Source organism: Platichthys flesus, chromosome 16 (genome assembly GCF_949316205.1).
Source record: "Platichthys flesus chromosome 16, fPlaFle2.1, whole genome shotgun sequence".
Classification (NCBI taxonomy): Eukaryota; Metazoa; Chordata; class Actinopteri; order Pleuronectiformes; family Pleuronectidae; genus Platichthys; species Platichthys flesus.
The window spans coordinates 15,849,345-15,872,145 of NC_084960.1; the positions used below are offsets into that span (position 1 = coordinate 15,849,345).

General features: G+C 41.7%; 1 protein-coding gene across 1 annotated transcript; it reads left to right on the top strand.

Moving 5' to 3' along the window:
- Positions 1–1,258: 1,258 nt before the first annotated feature.
- Positions 1,259–13,072, top strand: kmt5c (lysine methyltransferase 5C). The gene is made up of 9 exons (XM_062408086.1): positions 1,259–1,597; positions 1,994–2,126; positions 2,557–2,722; positions 2,851–2,960; positions 3,103–3,266; positions 4,762–4,781; positions 5,002–5,138; positions 5,253–5,425; positions 6,212–13,072. Exons 2-9 carry the CDS (start codon positions 2,014–2,016, stop codon positions 11,578–11,580), a joined length of 6,252 nt encoding a protein of 2,083 aa, XP_062264070.1. The 5' UTR covers positions 1,259–1,597; positions 1,994–2,013; the 3' UTR covers positions 11,581–13,072.
- Positions 13,073–22,801: the final 9,729 nt, after the last annotated feature.

A 22,801-nucleotide genomic window follows, 5' to 3' on the forward strand; every position in this document is an offset into this window, starting at 1 on the left:
AACAAATATCTACAAATCATTTCCAGATAGTGATCATGTGTTTGCATATGATGATAACCTTAACAGTCATCAGTCACTGTTTGAAACTTGCTCATCGTGGTCTGTCGTGAATTCATTCAGGAATATAAAACACTTCAGCGGTGCCTTTGGGTTCCTGGAAACTTGAATTGAATTACGCCCTGTAAAATATGCAGTAGCACTACTCTGGATTGTTTACCAGTTGAAACCTGTCCAGCGAATGGAGGGGGGTGGGGGTGAGGGTACAGGGAGCTTCTTGATCTCGATTGAGGACATTCCAGATGAGCTGATGGTCGAAATACACATTTTCTTTCCAGAGTATAACTCTAGATAAAACACAATATAATGATGATTAAAACCATTGGATTGATTCCCGTGGTCACAGAGCTGCATGTAGAGTATATTAAGTACATTACATCGTAGTGACACAAACATCTACCTCTTGGGTAAAAACATATTCAAATTCTTCGAAGAAAGCATTTTCTCAATGTTTCAAAATTCAAACATAGGATGTACACACTTTTTGCATTTTAAACCGTGTGAAATTTAATATTGCAAATGAATTCACTTATACCTGATTAAGTAATACCTGCTCCACCATAGCTCAATGTACAAGATAAGAAGTATCACTGCGAACTGAATCTCTCAATAATGGGCTCTGACGCTCTGATGGTTCTGGGTATTGTCGTGTTTTAAAAGCAGGGTAGCAATTTCGAAAATGATCAGTTGAAAAATACACAATACAAGACGCTGACTTTTTTTTCTTTTATGAAAAACTTCTATATAAATTATATTAAATTCCCTGTGGCCATCATTAGACCTGGCTCATAACAGAAGCTCAATGTTTCACTCTGACCCACAGCATTTGTTTGACTAATTATAATTTCTCCACTTGAAATGAATCGGATCCTCTGGAACACGAACCTGGAGTATTGAGTTACTCACTTATTACAATTTAATGCAAATGTCCTGAATAATCTCAACCTCATTTAACGATCTGTAGTTAAACGCGCGCTTATGTTGACATGTGCTGGTTTGGCTCCCGGTGAGAGAATCTGATTCACCCAGTAAATACTCTGCTCTTATCAACATGGTAAACCTAACTGCATCGGAAAACCCCGCCCGTTTAAGAGTCCGACCAATGACAGGGGAACTCACGATTCGATTTGTAAAATTGGCCTTGACCCCAGCGAATAGCGCAACTCGTGGGCGTGGCCTGCTGATAGTTCGGTTGCACCGCACGCAGCTCATCAACTTTTGCAACTAAAACGAAGCTTGTGCAGCGACAGTGATCGAGCTACACAACGAGGACCTGTCAAGCCCGCGGAACCCCGTCTGTGGCGCATTCCCGCCCCCTGACGTCCGGGTTTGGACTTTTCAAACGTCAACAAACCAGCAAATTCCAGAAGGGACGAGGAGACTCCATTTTCGCAAGCGGATGCTCGGGCTAGCGGGAAGCTAGCTGCTTATGTTGCTAGGCTAACTTTCCCTGCTAGGCGGACTGGAGCCAGGGCGAGCGACGAGCTTGCAATTAATTGTCCATCTGACGAAACTTTCGTTGCCCACACAAGACTCCCAGGTACGTTTTCAAATGCCAGGTGTCCAGTGTGCATGAGAGCCAGAGCTCGGCTCTCAGTGCCTGGGTTTCGTTGGCGATCTGGTGCAGTCCTGTTAGCTGCAGCCAGCTGGTGCTACCATGTTAGCTTTCTCATATGATAACCCATCTCCCCAGCTAGCGGACATGCTAGGCTAATATGCTATGGATGCTATCGGGGAACCTAGGCGCGTTCCTAACTCGTACACACCGTTATGATTTATTGGTCCCAGTGAATGTTGCGGCTTTGTATCTGTTCAACAAGAGAGCCGGCAGCTAATGCTTTGTTATGTCCAGGCTGGTTCTGCAGGAATACACAAGTAGTGGTTGATGGTTTGTTGTTGTTGATGTAAGAGCATTACTTTGACCCTGTGATTGCAGCATGCTGATGGTGGGAGGCAATGGACGGGTGCACTAGAATGAGTGTGAAGGAGCTGTGTGAGACCGATGACCTGGCCACCGGTTTGGTGCTGGACCCCCTGCTGGGCTTCAGCACGCACAAGATGAACATCAGGTAACCTCAGGTCAAATGAAGCAACATGACAGTCCAACGCTTCCTCAGATCAGTCCTAATCGAATCACCATTGAGCCCTTCTGTTTCACATCAATGCAGTCTTTGCTTGTTTACTGTGGCCGGACACCCTGTCTGTCAGACTGTTTGTATCACTGAGCCAAAACTGTTGCAGTATAATGCAGATTGTCCTGCTAGAAATCCCACGTTACTGAAGGTCACAAAGTTTTATCGTAAGTGTTTCAGAGAGTTGTTGATTCAATTTAATGTTCATTTTACAGGATGCACTGGGTCCTGCCTGACTAAATTGCATTATACGAACAGTTGTTAAATACCATGAGTGCCTCTTTGTATAATGCAGCAACAACAGCTTAAACTAGAATGTCGCTCTCCTCTTCTCATGTGCTGTTATCTGCTTTTCGCTTCTCTCAAGTCCCCCACCAGAGATCCGGCGATGGGGTAACTTGAAAGAGACCCTGCTGCGCTTTCAGCGTACGCATGACTTCAATGCCACGTTTGAGGCGCTGACAGTGGGTGAACTGGCGGGTGACTACTTCAGTGCTTTGGGAAACCATCGGCAGGAGCTGCTGAGACAACACGTAGGCTCATGATTACATTTACAAATCCGTATCATATAACATCACAGGTTCATTGGAAGCTACCATAAATTCGTGAATTTGTCACTTGAATGTGTTAACACAATCTACCCCATCTGTGATGTCTGCAGGTTTATCGCTACCTCAGTGCCTTCCTGTTGGATAGCGGTGTGAAAATAGACTCCTGTGATAGATACTCATCAGAGACCAATGGGGGGAAGATAACCTCAACAAGGCACTGGTAATAACTTGGAAATTTAACATTGCAATTGTTAGGGCAGCATTTCACTGAATAGAAACTGTCGCTGTCACAGCAGAGTTTCCCGGCCGGGTGGCTGCTTTTTAAATTGGAGATTTGTGATGCTCAAATTGTCGCTCCTCAGGTTCGCAGGAGAGCGGATGGAGGTCCTGCTGGGTTGCATAGCAGAGCTGAGTCCCAGCGACAGTGCAGTCCTGAGGGCAGGAGTCAACGACTTCAGTGTGATGTATTCCACACGCAAACGTTGCGCTCAGCTCTGGCTTGGACCTGCAGCTTTCATTAACCACGGTGAGTGTGTTTGCATTTGAGACTCATTCTATCCAAGGACACGCACATATTTACACAGACTCAACTCAATGTTGTCATCGCTGATAGGAGTGGTGGTCTGTGAGTTTAATCAGAACTACATTTCACCAGGAGCACCTTTTTTAGGATGCAGTCTGTAATCCTACAATCAAAACACAAAGTGGGAAATTGTAATCACAACACACAAAAACTGACTGACACCTACAAATGTAAACGCGATCACACAAAACAACAACAAGGCTGGGTAAATAATTTTCTTAATACTTCGTGAATACTGTAGTTAATGAAAGAGAGATAATGTCCGCTAATTTTTTTTTTTATGTATTCAAAAAGTTTTGCATTTGATATGGTTAACAATTGATGATTAGATCTTTACATTTCATGTTAACGCTGTACAAATTATCAAAGATAATTTCTTTAATGTACTTGAGAGCTGGATTATAGACAAATTCTTCTAACAGTAGATACTCTGATAGATTATCTAATAAAAATATAGAACATAATTTATACATAAATGCCAAATATATAAAATCTTCCTTAACTTCAGGAGACAATGCTGTTCCCCTATTTGACTCGTGCAGTTCCCGGATTTCCTTCAACCTTTATTTTTATGTCAATTCTTACACAGTTCCCTGTTTCAGTTTGGAAAATAAATCTACTTTACATAGGTAAACTAGTGTGTTGTGTAGTTACACTTAAAACTCAGATTTTCTGTTAATTATTTCTGTAAACACCACTAGAAAATGTGTAAGGGCGGTAGAGGAAGTTTTTTATTGTCATGACTGAATCTGACTCAACAAATTGCTCAGTGTAGAATGGTTAATACAGGATTAATTTCAAATTTATTTGATTGTTTTTAAATACTTAATGGTTTAAAAAAATGCACCAATTACATATTCTAAAATGTGAGTATTTGCTGGTTAAAGTCCACACTGATAATAAGTTGAATATTTTTGGATATTGGACTGTAAGTAATAAAACAAAGACATTTAAGAGAGTCATTTAGGTTGCAATGGACGCATTTTATTATTTATTGACGTTTTGAGACGAAATTAATTATCGATGTATCACACAAGATGTTAAAGCCTGGAAAACTTGTTTAAAATAATTTTTTGGGTTAGGGTTTGGTCATGATTTGGTGAATATGGAATAGAAGTCGGCCATGATTACATCAGATTAGGACAAGTAGCTTTCTTTTCTTAGGCCAGATGTCAGTCAGCATCGCGCCCTGAATTGTAATTTGTACAAATTATCCAGTGTAATTTGAGTTACATCTTCCCACAGCTCAGGACAGTTTGTTAGAGGATATTTCAATAATGTTTGAGGGTTGCTCAGCTTAGCCTTTGAGACTTTGCAGAAAGGATTCAGCACATGGCAGCTGATCAAAAACGTGTCATTCGTTGCTGTGAATGAAATGATTTATTTGACTAAAGAATGTTTCTCTGTGTTTGTCTCTCTTTGTCCTTCTCGCCTGAAGACTGCAAACCGAATTGCAAGGTAATCATCAATATTCATTTATCACATTCACTTAAAATTGATGAGTTGAAGGAAAAATATTTATTACTCCATACATAATCTTGTGTTTTTATTTATTTATATACAGTTATAAATGAATAAACAGCATTATGTTCTTAGTGAGCTTCCTATCTGCTTTGTTGAGGTATCCCAAGGGTGGACCAACCTTTCTTTGTCTTTCTCTTTCTTGTCACCCACCCAGTTCGTCCCTGGGGAGAAGAATAACGCTTGTGTTGAGGTGATTCGTCCCATCTCACCCGGGGAGGAGATCACGTGTTACTATGGCGCCAGCTTTTTTGGCGAAGGCAACGAAATGTGTGAATGCTGCACCTGTGAGAGGTGTGTCCATCGTTGCATCAGACAACGTCTTTATTGTATTCAGTTTTTTGCTCGATACTGAAGGTTTTCTTGCATCCAACATGACAAAAATACTACTTTTTGAATGTTTGATAGGAATGGAGAAGGCCACTTCAGACACAAAGGGAAACAGCCTGAGTGTGAAGAAACAAAGGACTCGGTGGGCCAGAAATACCGCCTGAGAGAGAGATACCTTCGTCACCACAGAGAGAAGAGTCACCTTCCTCCGAGGCCGATCACACCAGGAATACACCCAGGTATCTTTAAAGGTAACCGATTAGGGATTTTCTTTCTCAAATCAGTCAAAAAAGTAAATATTGATGGTCAGCTACTTCAAATAGAAAACAATTAGCTTTTTAAAAACCCAGTCAGCAGCATAGATGTATTTCAAAACTAATCTACCTACAGATCACAACATATTTTTTTATAAATTTTAGATATTACAATTCTTTGATGACATTTTTGTTAAGATTTTCAGCTTAAATTCAGCTTTGCATAATTTAAAACATCTTTATAGTCTATTTTTTTTAAACAGATGGGGGTGTTGAGCTGCTTTGTAATTAACTGTGAATGTAATCATCCAGAACCAAATACATTGGGATATGATATTAACCAGGGAGTGGGAATTTGAACTCGATATAATGTTCTTTTGATAATTTAAAAGTATCATACTGCTACTAAACTGATTTGTAAGTGCTGTTTCAATTTTTTCTCCTCTAATTGACATGCTAAGTTGTTTCTTTTAAAGAAAATTTGCCAAAACATGTATTGTACAGTTAATGAAGTCATTGTACCCTATGTATATTTGTTAACTTTTACCCATACCTCACTGAACATTTTAGACTCAGTTAGCACTATCTAGCATCTTCTTTGCATTAAAATGCTCACAGGATGGAAAATTATTTTAAAGCTACTTAATGAGCAGGATTCTTGAAATCACACTGTTATGCACGACCTGCATATGTTGAAAATGTACACATCTGCAGAAGAAATGCAATTTACTATAGAGTAGCTTCAAGTTGAACTGTTGTTTTGTCGTTCTCTTTCATTCCTAGCCATCCCCTCAAGGAATTCCTTTACCCAGCAGATGAGGAGAAATGCCTTGAAGAACAGAAAACTGAGTCAAACACAAAAGTGGAGACGAGTGAAACACAGACAGTCAGGAAAGCCCCCATTGAAGTCCTCCATAGTCAAGCAGCATCGGACGGTTCCTCTTTTGTCCCAAGTTACACTGAGGGACCTCCGAATCAGACTACAGCATCACTCAGTGGATTTCCTACTCTGCTGTAGGGATCCAAAAAGCAAAGAAAGGGCCTTGCTGGAGGAATTGAACCTGAAAGATAACCGGCTGAGTATACTAAATTCCCCTTGTGATGAAAATAACAGCAGTACTGTCAACCTGAAGCCTTTCACTCTAAATACCTCTGCATCAGATCAACAGAAAAGTAGACCATCTGCAAATAGAGCTGGTGTAAATCGGAAGTCTGTCAAAGTTGTGGACAAGCAGCCAGTCCAAATGAGGACCTCTTCAAGAACAAGGAGCATGGTTCAAGCTACGCTCACTCAGCAAACTGGGTCCAGTAACACAGCTAACAATACAACAGTCTGTCACCCTGTGGAGATCGAGAAATCCTGCGGTGCAATAAAACAAGAGAAGACTGCAAAGGCACTCACAGACAGTCAAAGCAACAAGTGCTGCAGCCTGGAATCTGCTCAAAGTCCAGCTGCTGAGCAAACAGCGCAAACGACCATCAGTGCACCATCTTTGTTAGAAGTGGGTGAGAATGTCACAGTTGGCTCAAAGAAAACGGAGGACAATCCATTGATATCACTGAAGCAATACCTTACAGTCAACCTTACAAGGTTATCAGTTTCACAAATTGTAGAAGCAGTAAAAACATGTGAAGAAAGGAAAGCAGGAATGGAGATAAGAGGAAGGAGCAGGCAAAGCCAGTGTCCTAGACCAGCGCCTCTGACTGTACAGTCAGAAAAAAGAGTGTCGAGATCTCAACAGAATCAGGGAGGAGCATCAGAGGTCTGCGCAGCTGAAGGTAACAGAGGGGTGAGGGAGATGTTTTTTAAGGCCACCGATAGAGTGAATCTAAGGAAGCGACATGCAAGTGAAACCGTTGGTGATTCATGTCACAGCAAGGAAAGGGGAAATGTCGAGGTTATTGAGATACAAACGGTGTCAAAAGAAGAAACGATTTTTGCACAAAAAGAGCAGCAGCATATTTTACAAGGCAATGTTGAAGGAGAGAAAGTAGAGACAAATAATGCAGCTACAGTCATAGGATATATCTGTGACAAAACCCCAGAAGAAGTGCAAGAGTCTGAATGTAAAATAGTGTCCGGCGAAAAAATCACAGAACAAAACAACGTCCAGTGTGTTACAACTGAAGTCACAGGCACGTGTAAAGAGGAGGGAGTTGTTCAACTCTCAGAAAAATTGGTGAGCAGTCCGAGTAAATATCCGGAAAGTCGACAAAAGGATATCGTCATTAAGCAGGCAAAGGTACTGCTATCTGATATTTTAAAAAGAGATAAACCCTCAATAGGTGAGCGATTACAGGAGGATGTTGTTGGAAGAAGGTTATCCACACGAGTTTCTAAAGAAATGCCAAGTGCTGAGGAGCAAGCAGAACAGACCGAGATAAACGGAAGCACAGAGCAGAGGAGCTGTAGGAGAAGACAAAAGCTGAGGCCCAGAGCAGCCAAAACAAAAGAAGATAAACTAATCACCAAGGGACCCTTGAGCAAAGAGGTTCCAGCTACAGTTGAGACCAAGTTGAGTGATGATAGTTTACATCTTCATTCAACACAGAGGCATAAAGACCCACTGGCCTCCTGCATCAGCACACTACCTCATATGTCACTAGCTTCAGCAAAGGCTACAAATAGTTTGCATCCGGATACCAATCCACAGGCACACATGCAGTCCAACATACCTCTGAAGAAGCGCACATTTCGCAATTCTATGGAGATAGATTCCGAAAATGGTTTGAATTCTGCTTCAGATCAAACCTCTAAAGAAGGCGCTGAGTTAAATTCCTCTCCGTTGCGGATGCAGGACTTGACGTCGGTTAGAGGGGAGGGTACTAAAGTTAAAAGAGAATTTAAAAGAAGATTTAGAAAAACAGAACTTCAGAAGTTAAACCCCAAAAGCATCACAAAACACAACTCCTTAATCAGAGTGCTTCGCCCCCGAGCTAATGCACTTCATGTATCAAGGAAGATTCGAAGGTGTAAACGTGAGAAGCGAGATTATGACATCGACAAAGCTCGGAAACTCAAAGGTCATAAGCTTGTGAAGAACAAACAAACTGAGAACCTGGCAATAATCCAAGACCATTTTGGTAGAAATTCATATTTAAATACATTTCTAAAAACGGATGAGGAGGAAATATTAATCGATCAAAGTGATCTGGAGGACACGAAAACTGGCATTAATTTTAAGATTCGTTTCAAGAGAAGGAAAGGGAGAGTGTGGGAGATGCAAAGTGCAGGACTTGAAAATATGGCGTTAAAAACGGAGCAGGGGAACGAGTTGGTGACATGCGATCCTTTTAAAGCCATCATGGATTCTGTATCGCTTTTAAACACGGAGATGGAGGCCGCCCAGGCTCACGTGCAGGCTAGTAAGAAGTCAAAGAACAGGCTGCATCGTTTGAAAAAAAGAGGCAAAAGGTTGTGTGAAAGGCAAGAAGACAATGTCTCCACAGAAGCAAAATTGGATAAAGACACAGTCCTAGGCCATGTTGAAATTGTACCTGAAACTCCTGGTGACAAAGTAGAACTCAGGGAGAATGATGGGGAGCTTTTGTCTGGAGTCGAGCAGTTGCTTGAAAAAAAATGTCAAAAAAATGACAAGGCATCTTTGCAGACTGTAGTTGAAACAAAAATAGAAGATCGCTTTAAAAAGAATTGCTGTTTGTTTGCAACTGCGTCACAACAGAAACAGGAGACAGAATTCGATTTTAATGGTTTTTCGCTACCAGTAATTAAACTACGTAGAAAGACGCACGATATTTGGGAGGTGGACAGTAAAGAGGAGCTCTTACACACTGAGCTTAAAGTAGAGCCCATAGTTAAGAAAGAGATGAAGGGTCTCCTTTTAGGAAAAGAATGTCTTGAGTTTACCAAGTTCAAAGAAGAGTTCCCACCCTCTCAGAGACTGAACAACCACCTTGCCCTGATGAAAACGGAACAGCCAGTGTTTTCGTTATCATTGTCACCGCTGTCCCTGTCTTCTCCGCTTAATGACAATAAAACTGAAATGATGTGCGTGGCTGCAGAAAGAATCAGTGATAGGCCAGAGATCGACAGTGGTGGAAGGAAACAGAGGCACAAAATGGAGAGAACTCACAAGTATGGACCTGTAGAAACACCCAACACTTGTCTTAGTCACACTCTCCAACAAATTGACAACAGCCTCTCCAGGCTCTCCGAAGGTTTGTGTTCATCTCAGACACTGGAAAAGCCGACAGCCATTTCCAACGCTTCTAGCTCTGTCGCCCAGTCCCCATCCCAGTTTCCTCTATTCACAACAGCAGATAGCATGCTCTCTGGTGAGCCCAGCTTCACAAACTGCTGCGATGATATCCTGGACTTTCAGTGTCTCAACTTTGAGGGTTATTACCAGCCACAGAACATCCTTCCATCTTCTCCATCAGATCTCTGTTCACTGGATCCACCCACCGATCCTTTCAGCAGTCCCCTCTCTCACAGCCCGTCTGATACATGGACGACAGAGACGCCGTATCTTGGTCCTCCCAGTCCAGGAAATAACTTCACCAGTGAGGATCTGCAGTTTTTTCCAAGTCTAATTTCTTCCAAAAGTGACTCTGTTCCCCTGGAATGTGAAGTGAAGGATGCCTCAAATTACAGAAACCCCCCAAATCCAAGTTTCAGTTTCTCATCTCTTAGCAACTCTGACTTTACTGCGAAGGATCGAGGTATGAATAAATATCCAGCAACGAGGATGTTTAAAGAAGATCTCAGAACTCAGTCCTTGCCTGTAGTTGGCAAGCCTCGGCCATTTGGTGCAACGTTGTCCTCTGTTACGTCTCAGCGTCCTGTTACTACAACACAGCCGTCCATCCACGTCAAGCCGAGCACAAGCCAGTCAAAAGGCCAGACTAACCATAAAGCCCCGACCCCCTTCCACCGCATGGCCATGCCGAATAGACCTCAGTCTTTTTCAATTAGTGGTCAGCCAAACCCAGTCAGAGGACTGTCCCACAGTTGTTCGACCAAGTCTTTTCCACCACCCCAGATGTCCAACAGACTCTTATCTCCACAGCTCTTCACTGTGAAAAATCCCAATCCTCCAGACAATCCATTCAACTTCCATGAGAAACCCTCAACAGTTATTCACAGGGTGCTCAAGTTTCAAGGGGGGAACCAAGGTCAAAACTTGTACAGTGCTCCTTGTAAAGAAACCATGGCTGCTGGCAGCCCAACCATCGCGTCCAGAACACTTGGTGCAAAATCAGATGCTATTGAGAAACCCCAGCAGAATCAGAGACTTGGATTTGGTATAGACGGCAAAGGTGTTATGTCTGCTCAAGGGTTTGGAAAAGATTTTAGCCACCTTGTTTCGCCTAACACCACCAACAGGTCCACCCCTCCTTTCAACCAATCCAGCGCCTCTTTTCCTCAGTCTTTTTGTAAAAGCAAGATGTCATCTGATAAAACGGAAAGTGCAGAAACAAACATGACATACAAAAACTTTTCAGCCTTGCCAAGACCCTTCTTCTTTCCGAGCAAAGTAACACATGGTCATTCATTACCACAAGAGAAGAGTTGGAGACATGATAAATCCACACTGTCGACTTCAGACAAACACCAGCCATGTTACACCCAGCAAGACCCCTTTGACTTCAGCTTCGGGTCCTCTCTTTCACACATGCCTCAGCACAACAACCCCCAAGTGATCCACAGTACGCAACCTGGTCAGCCAGCAGCAGCACACAAGAGCCAGTCCTCGACCTCGACCTCCTCAGCCTCTTTCCCCTATGGCTGTCAAGGTCCTCCCTATGTAGTCAATTTCAGTGGAGACCATTCATTGACCCTGGGTCTCAGGGATGGGCCCGACGGTTACCCAGGACTCGGCTCAACGAACTACACCTACCATTGCCTGATGGAACCTTCGGGCACACAAGGGCGGCTAGTTCTGGAGCCCCGTGGGCCCCAGCTTTCAAGCCCGGCATCGTTTTCGTTGGGTGGATTTTCAGGACACAAAGGTCAGGATGAACACTGCAGGAAAGACATGCAGCAACAGTGCCCACCTGGGGAACACCAGGGCACACCCCACTTCGGACCTGTTGCAACATCTCACTCCATGGGCCCCACAAAACCCAAGCGGGTGAGGCTAGTGGTGACAGATGGCACAGTAGACTTAGATCTTCAGTACTCGGATTGATTTATAGTCACTGCAAATATTCCGATGTTTTTTTCAAAGCGGATTATAGTGTCTCCCCCAAAATGTTTTGGTAAACATGGTAATTCATATTCTACCCGCTATTAAAGCCCACTGACTGACATCTTTATAAATCATTGTTTTGATGGATTGTTTGAATGACTTGTACAGGGTTTTATGTAAAGTTGACCTATCATCAGTGTGTTTTAGCTACTGTATGAGTTTATAAAAAAAACACCCTGTCATGATAGATTTTGTTGAGAATACCTAATATAAGAAAACAAAGTATTAAATATATTTGTGAGTAGGAGTTTGAACCTAGATGACCTGTAAACACTGAACGCCCTCGTACTATACTGTAACATAGTTGTGTGAATCTTTCTATGCCAGGTATGGCAGTAGAGACGAGAGATGTGGTTTCATGGTACTTGTATTGGTGGGTTTTAAAAAGGCAGCTTTGTGCCTCAGTCTTTGATATGTTCTCTGTGACTTTTTGAAGTACCCGTTGAAACAGTCCGCCCTCGTTTTTTTATACTCCCAGTAAGCTTGGTTCTCACTTTGTGTGTGTGCATGCATTTAGCAGGCAGGTCTTGAGGGATCAAAGGGAGGTGTGTAATTGTCCCTGATAACGTTACAGTTGCGCTGCTAGATGTAAGAAAGACCTTTTAGTTATAGCGCATAGATGCAAGGTTTGTGCATGAACAGTGTAAAAAAACAAGTAAAGATTCCCATACCTGAAATGTACATCTAACGTCTGGGTGAAGACGTGTGACAAAACTTTCCACAGTTGCTCTTTTGAGTAGTCATGCAGACGAGGGAGTAGGACATGTTTTTCAGGCTAATGGATGGAGGGATGGTACAACACAAGTTCAAGGCAAATATTTACGAACATTTTACAAAACAAAAAGTGACAATCTTCTCACAGAATATCTCACTTTTTTCATTTATTTGGTTCTTTTTTTCCCCAAGGGAAAAAACGGAAGAATAAGTCATGCAACATCTAATACAGTGACACATGATGGAGCTACACATTCATAGCCTTTTATATTGTAATCATTGTTATTTTCGGTTGATTGTGGAAGTCACGTGAGCATTACCCTCATGTTATGATGCTCTGTATGTTGAACCCCTGTTTGGTAGGAGTGCTCAGTGTGACTGCATATCCTCACATTACTACCATAAAAATGTACTGTCTTGATACGTAAAGGCCAATTATTTATTTTAATATCCTCATTCTTGAAATGGTGCTTTAAAGTAATTTATATTTCACATTGATTGTTGGAAGATGTAAATGTTTTTATTATTTAATGGGACAAAATACTGAACTAATTATTTACATTGACTATTTAATTTCACGGCCTTTGACATCCAGTTTGTCGGGTTTTTACAGGTTAAACTTTGTCTGTCCTCTTTTCTAATAGGCATTTAGTCTTACTGAAAGTCTGCCGTAGAAATGTACAAATGTAGCCTATATCATTAAAGACACATAATTCTTTTTTGTATTTTCTCTTTTTGACTCTTAAAAAATGTTTTCCAACAGTTAATTGAGAAAAAAAATCCTATCGGTTAATAATATTTCTGCGATTTTACAATATACATGCATACACTGCAGCGGTATGTCTTTTCTGATTGAAATGATAGAGATTATTGAATCACAAAATGTTGAAAAATGATTAATGATAATTAAAGAAATGATCATGTTTCTGGTAATCAAGATTCATCAAATCAAGATGCTGAATCCTTTCTGTATATTTGACTTAATATTTTGTAAAAATTCTCCCCTGTGAATTCACCTGAATTTAGCTTAAAAAACAATTAAAAACTAGAATATCACTCGTTATTGATCAGTATATTCCTCTTATTACATTATAAATGCCCTCTTTGGTTGGCAGCACAAAGATGGAGAGAGGAGGAGGGAGTGAAGGCAGGATGGAGTCGGCCGAGACAGAGCAAGAAGAAGCAGGTGAGCAGAGATGGGCAAAAATACATCAAAATGTATTTCGATACAAAATACAAAATACCCCTCAAATAAATGTATCAAAATAAAATAAAAAAAATACAAAATACTGGTGCCAGAAAATGTAGCAAAATACAATACATGTATTTTGTAATTGAAATATAGGAAATACGTTTTCTGGATTTTCTGTTTTCTCACAATTTGGTATAGCAGAGCATTCAGGTTTGGGCTGTATAATTTACACAAAGCTTTGGTGAACCCCACAAAAAGGAAGAACAGTCACGGAATGTCAGTGTAACTAAGCAGAGCTTATAAAAGACAACTTGATTGATTATGTATATATATATATATATAGTGGTGGCCAAAATTACTATAACACAATTAGGATCTGACAACATTTCTTTTTTTTGCCTCCAAAACATGATAAACTGGACAGATCTATTGTACATTCAAAGGAAAGCCTTTGGCTTGAGTTGCACAAGGCATGGGATAAAATTAGGGTTGAAATTCTTAGGAAATATATTGACACTATGCCAGAGAGATGTGCTGCTGTAATTGCTCCAAAAGGTGGACGTACCGAATATTAAAGTTAAAAGTGGATAAAATCAGTAGGACTCACTTCATCTGTTATTTGTTTGTGCTCAGAGCAACCATCTGCATGTTTCATGAACATTATGACATTAAATCCTTATTTGGAGGATTTTTATCGGCACTATCAAATACAAATTACAAAATACTTAAAGTACTTGAAATACGTATTTCAAATACAAGTAATTGAAATACTGCCCATCTCTGCACGTGAGTAAGAAGTGAAGACCACGTTCACTGCAGTGGACTCCACAATGATTTCACCTGATTGGACCTGATTCTGAGAATTGAAGCTATGACTGTCAGTCAGTTCCACACGGCCCTCGGGAGATGTTACCCACTCACCAAAGGTACACAGAGCAAAAACAAATGTTTAGGAATGAAAGAGGTAAACATTCAGTGAACATTCAATGTAATTTCAATCAATCTGCTGTTTTAAGGTAGGTTTTCAGCTGTTTTTGTGTGTGATGTGTCCACCACAGTAAATCAGCAGAAAACATTCTTATGAGCTGGAGTCAAGTGCGAAGAATAAGTTCTTGTTTTTTGCAGCATCATTTCCTGTTTAAGTTTTGGTCTTGCTTCATTCTCAGTCTCCTCCTGCTCTCGCACATTGAACTGGTTAATTTTAAGTAAACGTTCCTCTTCCTGGTTCATTGTTCGGCATTTACCTCTTTTCTCTTAACAACCTGTGTTGTCATCCAACTCAACCAGCATTTGTTGATCATCTTCTGCTTTTCCTGTCCATTCTCTCCCTTCCTCCAGCACATGACCCACTTCTGCTTTTCTTTTTAGCTCTCACGAGCAGCCGAGCAATGCCCAGTATAACAGTTTCCTCATAATGAGGACAGAAAGAGACGGATGGAGAGATGATCCATTATAGCAGTAAGGGACGGGGTGTTTTGGACATGGTTCAGTTAAAGGGGCAGGAAATAAAGGGGGTTTGGGATAATTAATATTTACACCTAAGTACATAAAGATATTCCAGATTAATAGTCCCTGTGACTTTTTACTATTAGCTGTGATCTTATTAAAACAGTGATTTAAGATAATATGCACCAGTTTATGTAGGCCCTAATCTTGTTCACTTTCTACTTAATTCATGTTTTCCAAAAGAAACGTTTTTTGTAATTGTGCAACTCATTCATTATGGTCGTAAAAATCTTACAATTTAACTTGTGGAAACCGGCTGGAAACTTGAAAAATTACTATATATCCCTCTTAGGTATGAAAGAGCAGAAGTATAAAGTAACAGAATGGTATTTAAGTTGAAGTACCTCAAAGTGGTATATATGTACACCTTTTGAGTAAATCTACTTGATTCTTTTAATATTCACTCCTCTGTGCATGACAGTGTCATACAAAATGCAGCGACTTTCCAGTTTGTGCCACATGATATTCTTTCCTACCATTTTAATGCTCATAGGTTTCTATGTTTTAATTATTTATTTCCATGTCAACTCACCCACTCTTCATCCTGCTCTGGTGTACATCATAATACCATTAAACCCGGTAACCACATGCATGTACGTGGCCACATGACTCCGTGTTCCCCCCGTGTTCTGCTCTCCAGGGATTATAATCTGTCATGGGATAGAAGTGTTGCACGGCAACGGTGCAGCCTTGGGAAATGGCTGACTGTGTCGGGTCGCTGTTGGGGGTGTAGAGTGCTTGAACCACCGTCGCCATCAGCCTTGTTGAAGCAGCGAGGAAGCCTGAGCACTGAGAAAGAAAGCTTAGAAGGAGGAGGAGAGAGAAGGGAGCTTTAGAAAGGTGTGCTGGAGTTGTGCATTATTTCCCAGGTGGCAGAGGCTCCTAATGACCGGCCACTGGCTGAGATGTCAGTGCATTAGTGTAAATTATGACTGTAGCCAAACCCTGCATGTCTGACAGAGGGGGCTGAATAAACATGTCAGGGATATTGCTCTTATCATTATTATGGCCATCTTTCTTGATTAAGTCTGACTCCGCTATTAAGCCCACTTCCCCCGTCTCCCTGTACGTGCTGCAGCCGCACGCCTTGTTTTGATGAAGCAGAGCAATCCTTTTGTACATTTTTTTTTACTTGCTGCCACTGCTCAAACAGTTATTACTATGGGCTCAGCTTGAGCCTGGTGAACAGAGCAAAACAATGTAAACGCAGCCTCCTCTGCTTCATGTAGACTGGAGTCGTTCAGAGGAGCGATGCTGGCACATGCAGGCCGACCAATCAATGCAAACCTCAATCAAAGAACCAAATCGAGCAGATCGCTGTAATACTTTTAATATTGTGTCAGAAAGTTGCCGCCGCATGAGTGAAGAGGTGGAAAGGTTCCTGCCGTGTGAGTGTGCATTTCATTCACATTTAATCCTAAATGCTCAGGTTGGAGCGAATTAATGTTTTGATAATGAGAAAAAAGCACATGGAATGACGTGATATTTAGAGGCATTACCCTGGAGGTCTGAGACGTCAGGGTTTCCCTGTCAACGGAAAACAATTAATTCAACTGCCTCATTGATCCTGAATTAGATGCCCTGACATGGAATTAGCGGCATTAATGTGGACATGCAGTATGGCATTTGCAAAATGTAATGAGGTAAATGTTGTCCATATGCGTGATGGATAATTCAGTTTAAATAACGAGGCAGATGACGTCTAATGTTGCAAAGAGTATAGTCAGTTAGTCAATCAAACAAATAATGTGTAACTTTCCTTCACAAATGATTAACACAAATGCCAAAAAGTTGATAATTACAGCTTCACTCTTCATGGTAAAACCCTAGATAAAATTGTCAACTGTAGGAACAGTAAAAAGTAAAAAAATTGAAAAATGCTAATTGTTCATACAGTGTTAAAAAAAAAACTACTAATCTGTACACTGTCGGGGGGAAAAAAGCCATCTGTCACCTGGTTTACTCTATTTCCTATCTGCTAATGTAAAGGAGGCGAGGTTTATGACTTGTACTGCAGTCAACCACCAGGGGGCAATTGAGATGCTTTGGCTTCTTTTTTGGGGAGCAGTCATATCCATGTTTTTTGGGCTAGACGATTAATTAAAAGAAAACAATTGTCAGATATATTAATAATAATTGGAATAAGGTAAGTCAGTTGCTGAGTTATAGCTTGTGTAGGCTTTTGGAACGAAAAGGCGAGGTTTCAATCTGGCAGGATTTTTATCAGGGAAGTGGAAAAATAATATAACAAATGGCAAAAACAAATAAAACAGCACCATGGTGTGAAATTTTGAAGATATGCATCTCCCCAGAAATACAGTTTCTCGAGTAGCGAGAGGAATCCTCAAACAGGAAAAAGTGTTACTATGATATCACTGTTTCAGGACGAGCTGTGAAATCAATAAGATGAGCACTAAGCTGCTACTAATTTGAGGAGAATGATAATCTGAAAAATCCAGGAAGTGCTCAGTTTGTTATGTAAGGATACGTGAAGCTGAATTGACTGGAGAGACTGGTGACAGTTCTCCCTGATAAGTCTGAGAAACGACCACTTTTTATGATCTCATACTCATTTTTCATGATGTGGCAGTGTAACACAGGAGAGCTTATTGTCTGTGATCCATCACTGGACAACGTGTGAAATGTCGCCTGGCTCTTGTCAATGTACCCAGACAGTTTTCCATTGTGACATATCTCCAGCAGATGTTCTTTTTGAGGCTCATGGGCCAGCCGCTCCAGTTTTATATTGATCTCCGCAAGTAACAAGACAGGGACCTGACTGCTGCTCTGGGATTATTGTTATTATACGTATACACGACCATCATAGCTGAGCTCTTCCCTCTTTCCCGACCATTACAGGGGTGTCATCTCCTCAGTGCCCATGGGGCGAGTTTGACACGCTTCACTCGCCACTGATTGGTGTAATGTAGTTGATTTTACTTGCTATTCAATTCAGCTCTTCAGTAGAAAGCTCCCTCTCCACCCACAGTCCTCTCCTCCCTCAGCTTCCTCTATGTATGGTAATAAGCATTGCAGCAGTGGCTCCCTTCATCCTCTTGTACACATCTCTTTCATTCCAAATTCATATTTGTGTGTGTGTGTGTGTGAGAGAGAGAGAGAGAGAGTTGAAATGGATTTAATTGTTGGATTAAGCAAGTAATACTATAAAAAAATTGAAATTCTGCTCTAATCAATGTAATTTGTTTTATTGTTTGATATTGTGTTGTAATTACTGGATAATCATGTGTTTGTGAACGTGTGTGTGTGTTTGCTCTTGGAGTGGATCCCACTGTGTTCTGTGATGCTTTCAGCTCTGCGAGAAGGAGAAGAAATAAAAACGAGATTCTTTTCACAGACAAGAGTCAAACTCCAAAACATCAAAGATACAGATAAAGAGAGATAGAAAGAGAGGGGGAGAGCGAGAGATAGAGCAAGCAGGGGGGACGCAGGGAGGGCTATGCCTTGTATCTGGGTAGTGATGGAGGAGAGAGAGATGGAGGAGGGGGGGAGCAAAAGGGAGAGCGAGAAAGAGAGAGATTGAGAGAGAGGCATGGGGGGAGGCGGTGGTGGGGAGAAAGCAACCAACCAGTGCAAGAAAAGAGAGAGCAAAAGAGAGAGAGGGGCACTGAGAACATGCTGAAGGGAGGGAGGTGGGGAGGACAGCGAGCGAGCGAGTGAGTGAGGGGAGGGATGGGGAGATTGCCGGACCGAGCCGACAGAAGTGTTACTACAGAGCTGCTGCTGCTGCTGGAGGACGGGCAGGGAGCCGAGGATAATGCTCCATCCCTCAGAGTGCGGCGGCACGCTGGACACCTTGTGATATCTCGTGGCGGCGGAGGCGGCTGTGGAGGAGGAGGAGGGCTGTCATTGTTGCAGCAGTGATTGTCCTTTCTTTTCTTTTTCTTTTTTTTTTCTTCTTCTTTTGCCACAGTCTTCTTCATCCTCTTCACGCTCGCCCCTCCTCACTCCTTCAATCCTCCGCAACTGGCAACCGCTGGGCTCTCCCCCTCCTCTCTTTTCTTACTTCTGTCCCCCTTTTTTGTGAGGAGGGATTTCTGTATTTCTCATCAGGGATTGTAGAAGACAGTAAGGATGTTTTCTGTCTTTTCTGCTTTTGGCTCTTCTCTTTTGTGTTGCATGGAGATGGGAAGGGAAAGCTTCTGGGGGGTGGGGTGCATGGCAAAGCAGAACGGAGTACAATTTTGTGTTTGTGGAGGGGTAGTGGTGGAGTCAGAGGGGTTTTGTTTGTGTGTGTGCAGCAGGGAATGGAAAGGGAGGGTTTGCATGTTCAAGTTTACTGCATTGATTTGAAACATGTATTCCTCTGTCACATTTCTTTCTGTGCATGCAACACCCTGGTTTCATATGAAGATATGCATCGGTTGTTGGGAAAAAACATCCAAAATGAAAATGAAATGAAATGAGAAAAGCACAGCAGCGAGGATCTGCTGAGGGATGCACGTACACGGGGAAGGCAAAGCCAGCAGTGTGGTTTGCTCCTTGATACCAGCAGATGATTGCATTATCCCAGCTTTTGCAGAGAGGCAGAAGATGAGAGGAAGTGGGAGGATAAAAAGAAGAGGTGGAACTAGGGGAGACACATATGTGTAGATCATGCAAACACAAGTCTATAGATAGCCAGATGTATGACAGATGCTACGTGTCAGCTCTTTGATTTGTCATTGTGTCAAACTGATAATCCCCTCCCACGTACGTTTGCATGCATGCCAAGGACTGCGAATGATCTGGTGCATGGAGCTGCTAGCTGTATACAGTCAAAAGGCTACCCAGTGCACTAAGTCACCCGGTAAAACCCACTTTGGACATATTGACCCCAGCGTGTGAAGGCGGCGAGGCCATGGGTGAACATGGACGCAGGTGCACCCCGGCATTTAAAATGTGTGTTGTGAGCCACTCAGGAGATACAGTGGATGCTCTGCCATGCATTAAGCAGCAGATGGATTTGATAGCGGACGTTCAAACTGCTGTCCTCTCACTTGAGTGGCCGCCTCTACAGGAAACAGGTCATTGAGCCAGTAGGGAATAAGTGTCTGTTCTGCCCCTGTCATTATCTCCCCACCACCTCAGTCTATAGTCTTTCTATAGATGCCTTTGTTTCTATTGAGCACAGCCCACAGAAAGGTGATGGCAAACCACACATAATTACCCACAGGCTTCTTCTGAATTGCAATATATGTCGCATGGAGCAGCGAGGAGGATTTCAGCTAAATGTAGCAGAAACTTAAACTTGCTCGTTGGAGGTGTTCGGGGATGCGGCTGTGTGTTCGGTATTGGTTTTACAGAAATTGTATGGACAGTTGCATATCGCCCACACACACACGCACAAACACGCACGCCGTCCATGCGATTTGTGACAGAGCGACAACATTACACGCCAACCTGCAGAACCTGTAACGATGAGAACTTTGAATGCCGTCGGTGAGTGGTGGGTTTGTTGAAGTGGACCGTCTGCAGTGATGTATGAAAGTGGAGTGCTTTTGTCAATGTGCAGCGTTGAGTGCTGGTGAACAGACGTGACTCAGTCTTTGCTTCGAGTGGTGCCCCGAGTTCAAACATGCTGATGTCGAGCGGTCGCTCCCAGTAACTCGTCGCTGCGAGCTCTCCACCGATCAGATTCACTGTCACTTCACTCGCTCATGGGAGAAATAAATCTCAAATCTACCTGACACATTCGACTCTGAGCAAAGCAGTTCAATCAGCATCAAGTTTATTTCAACAATGTGCAGTTGTAAGATGTATTTGTGATTGACGCTGGAGGTGTGCATGTCCAACCAATCACTGACTGGCTACTGACCTGACAACTGGTCATTTCAGATGAGGCTAAAGAGGTTAAATGGATGAATTTGAAGAAATGTGTCTTTGTTTGGAACTTAGTTTTGGCTGATTCATCTTCCAATCATCACAGAAATAGAGCTGCTTTATGATATTTGCGGTTCTGTTATGTAAAAGTTACAGTTATGTCATGTATGTCAATAACCAACAGGTAACCACTCTTTTATTTATTAGTTTCATTGTAGCACTTTCTCTTGTACGATGATAATACTGACACACTATTCTATTCTATTCAAAATAAAATCCAACAGAACAACTTGTCGTATCTTGGTTTCATTCATGTCTGGAGAACTCACCTTCTCTCTGTTCTTATTTTCATCTTTCTAGTTGTTTACATTTTTTTTTCTGGTCCTGCTCCTTTGATTCTTTTGAGTTTAGCCCATTAAGTTGTGGGGCTAATGGGAAATGGTGTTCATAAAAGATCACTAAAACAAAAAGACTAGAAACACAACAATGATATAAGATCCTTTAAAAAAAAAAAACACAATCTGTCATATTATCTAAACAAATGAAGCGAGCAACATGACATAACTGTAAACTTCCCGTCAGAATGGAGACTATGGAACCGGTACACTTCATTAATTTTGTTACCACAGACAATATCATTATGGTATTACTACCAGGAAAATGAACGTCCTTGTTTTTCAGACATTATATCATCAGAGGCAGAGACTGCAGGCTCTCCTGTGAGCCGTGTCTGATTCTTTTTCCTCTATTGTCTCAATACACTGATTCAACTTCCTGCATGTGGTCTGAACAATCCCAAAAAGTATTTTCAAACATTAAATGAACAGAACTTTGATTCAGACCTAAACTCCTTCAAGTCTAGCTGAATTTTGGTCTGAAGTTCAGACCTTTGACCAAGGCACCTTTATCAAGGGTTAGGGCGACTGGACATATATATGGTCAATCTGTTTTTTGGGGTAAATGTTTTGTTTTGATTTTGTGTTGTGATTTTGCAAACATAATGGTCTGTCTGTTCAAGTATTCATTAGACTCTATGAACAATGAACCTATGAACCAACACTTATTATGTAATACGTCTGTATTCATTCAGTCCGTCCTCAGTCCGCTCGCTCACTCTTCTCTTTCTCTCTCTTGCACTGACACACACACAGACACACACATAATGACAGTATGTCTGTGGAGATTCTCAGTCATCAAGGTCATGGTATATCCAACTGCTAAAAACAGGTCAACTGGACTTGGTTGAGTTTCTTGAAGCAGAAAGAAGAGTTATACTCAACCAAGTCCAGTTGACCTGTTTTTTATTCTTGGGCACATAATGATGGACACTTTTTCTGAAATGTTTGTCTGTATGTGCGTGTGCATGTCTGACACACAGACATGCACATGCACATACAGACAAACATACACACACACACTCTGTCATCGGACACATCTGTAAAGTTAGACTGGGTGAAAGCAACATAATTTGGTCTTCAGAACACAAATTAAGGTCTTAAGTATTTTCATATAGTGCAAGGGAATTCATCATTTTAGAATATTTTGCTTCACTACACTCATTTTGCATTTCTAATTTATGACCTGAAAAACTTGTATTCTGTTGGAAGGTGGGAAACAGGAATTATCGCGGTTGAATTCTCTGTCGATGATCTACAACTACTTTACGCTCTTATTTCTTGTTATTTACCTCATCAACAGGCATCATGTCGGTGAACGAAAACCATTCATTCACTGTTGAACCAACACAACACTGAACATGTGTGTGTCCCTCCTCCTCACGTCGTCCAGCTTTATATAAAGTTTGCTGCCTCTGAGTGATGGGAAGACAGAAATAGCCTCGGACTAATGGGTTCAGTCAGTGTGAAATCTGGCACTTTGGCCCAGTTTAGCTCAGTTCAGATCTGTTTAGTTTGACTTCCACAGTGCACA